Source organism: Sinocyclocheilus anshuiensis, unplaced genomic scaffold, assembly GCF_001515605.1.
Source record: "Sinocyclocheilus anshuiensis isolate Anshui unplaced genomic scaffold, SAMN03320099.WGS_v1.1 scaffold481, whole genome shotgun sequence".
NCBI lineage: Eukaryota > Metazoa > Chordata > Actinopteri > Cypriniformes > Cyprinidae > Sinocyclocheilus > Sinocyclocheilus anshuiensis.
In genome coordinates this window covers 1328617-1330220 of record NW_015539907.1, presented here as the reverse complement: position 1 = coordinate 1330220, position 1604 = coordinate 1328617, and the positions used below count along the sequence as shown (strand labels likewise).

The 1604-nt window shown below is 41.0% G+C and overlaps 1 protein-coding gene across 2 annotated transcripts in view; it reads left to right on the top strand.

Moving 5' to 3' along the window:
* The window catches only part of psme3ip1 (proteasome activator subunit 3 interacting protein 1), a 10437-nt gene extending 9133 nt beyond the window's left edge, over positions 1–1304 (top strand). The window contains exons 8-9 of one of the 2 annotated variants that reach the window (XM_016483212.1): positions 472–609; positions 942–1304. In XM_016483212.1, the coding sequence (XP_016338698.1) occupies positions 472–609; positions 942–946 (143 nt within the window). In that variant the 3' untranslated portion in view covers positions 947–1304. Of the gene's footprint in view, positions 1–471 lie in introns of both variants that reach the window. The other variant, XM_016483211.1, reaches the window with a different exon arrangement.
* The last annotated feature ends 300 nt before the right edge of the window (positions 1305–1604 follow it).

Sequence of the window (1604 nt, the reverse complement as noted above, 5' to 3'; positions counted from 1 at the left end):
CCTAGTATGAGAGCCTGTTCTAGTACACCCCCAAAACAAAATAAAAACTTTGTAAAAGAGCATAATAGGACCCCTTTAAAATATATTAAAAAATAAAATATTTTAAAATTGTAGATTGTTTTACTGTATTACTTGATTAAATAAATACTGCCTTATTGAGCATAAGAAACTGCTTTCATAAATGCTAAAATATCTTACTGACTCCAAACTTTTGAACAGTAGTGTACAATGGTTTCCCTATAGACTTTCATTACAAGTGCACTTGTTTTTACAACTGACAAATAAAATTCTGTTGCATTTAACCTGGCATATTCCTATACCTAACCAGAGAAAATGTAAAAGTAGTGTAATAGTTACCGTTAGAAATCAGGAGAAATTGCTTGGCCTTGCCATATTAACCTGCCGCGTTAGATGTGAAATGCACCAGAGACTGCGTGCGCTCTATGTGCATGTATTGTTTTGTGTTCTCAGATCAGGAGGCGGTGGAGCTCAAATCCCCCGGCGCGGGCGTCCTCCACCTGCCCTCTGCCGCTGTATGCGTGGGCATCCTGCCAGGGCTCGGCGCTTACTCGGGCAGCAGCGACTCCGAGTCCAGCAGCGACAGCGAAGGTAGCGTGGACGAGATTGGCTCTCCCATAAAGCGTCACAGGCTCTTCAGATAGACACACTGACAGATCACACTCACTCACTATCAATCTCTCCCTCACCTGTGCTGCCCAAGGCTTGGGTGCCGCCCCCTCGCCTTCTCAGCGGTGCATTGTCTAAATCGATTTAGCTCTAGGTATCCGTTATTTAAGTGTTTCACTTTTGGATAAGTCTGTTTGGTTATTTGCTTGATGTTTATTAAAGGCTGCAATGTTAATTTCTATTGTGGTTGTTGATGTCTTGTGCTCTCAAAACATGACACTTCCCCCATCCTCCTCATATTACGTTCCATACAGTTTAAACCCCTGGCAGCTTAACCTGGTGACGCACCTTCCCATCTACCCACCCTTGCGGTTTCTGCAGAGCTCTAGTGGCCAAGGGGACACTGACTGACTGACTGACAGCTGTGGATCGAGAAGACATGAAACATTTAGTCCAAATCTCAGACACCATCACAGGACAAAGCAGATATTACGGGCTTGTTTCAATAAGATTAAATGCCTTGATTGAGTTTTTGTTTGTTTGACGTTTATGTGTTAAGCCAAAATGCTGCAGTGCTGCTGAATGCTGAAATTTTCATGAACTCTGTCCATATGTGTGACCGTTTGCTGGAAAATAACCATGATGACAGAATGGCAAATAAAGGTGTTTCTCATGAATTTGTGCTTTTTCTTTTTTATCAGTTCTTTTTAACGTGAAACTGCATTCGCAACGCATTTTAGTTCTGTAATGTGAGTTTCTGAGTGAAACTGAATATTAAGTGAGGAAAAATTAATGGATTGTGAAAAATTTCCATATGAGAATTGAGCCAGACCTGAATACTTTTGTAGTTAATTGTGGCGAATTACTCCCCTCTTGAAAGGCTGTGAGTTTTTTTTGAGGCTGAAGGTTAATTTTGACCCTCGAAGGCATCTCTGTGTATTTCAGTCATAACTCTTTTTAAAATTTAGCATTGTTTT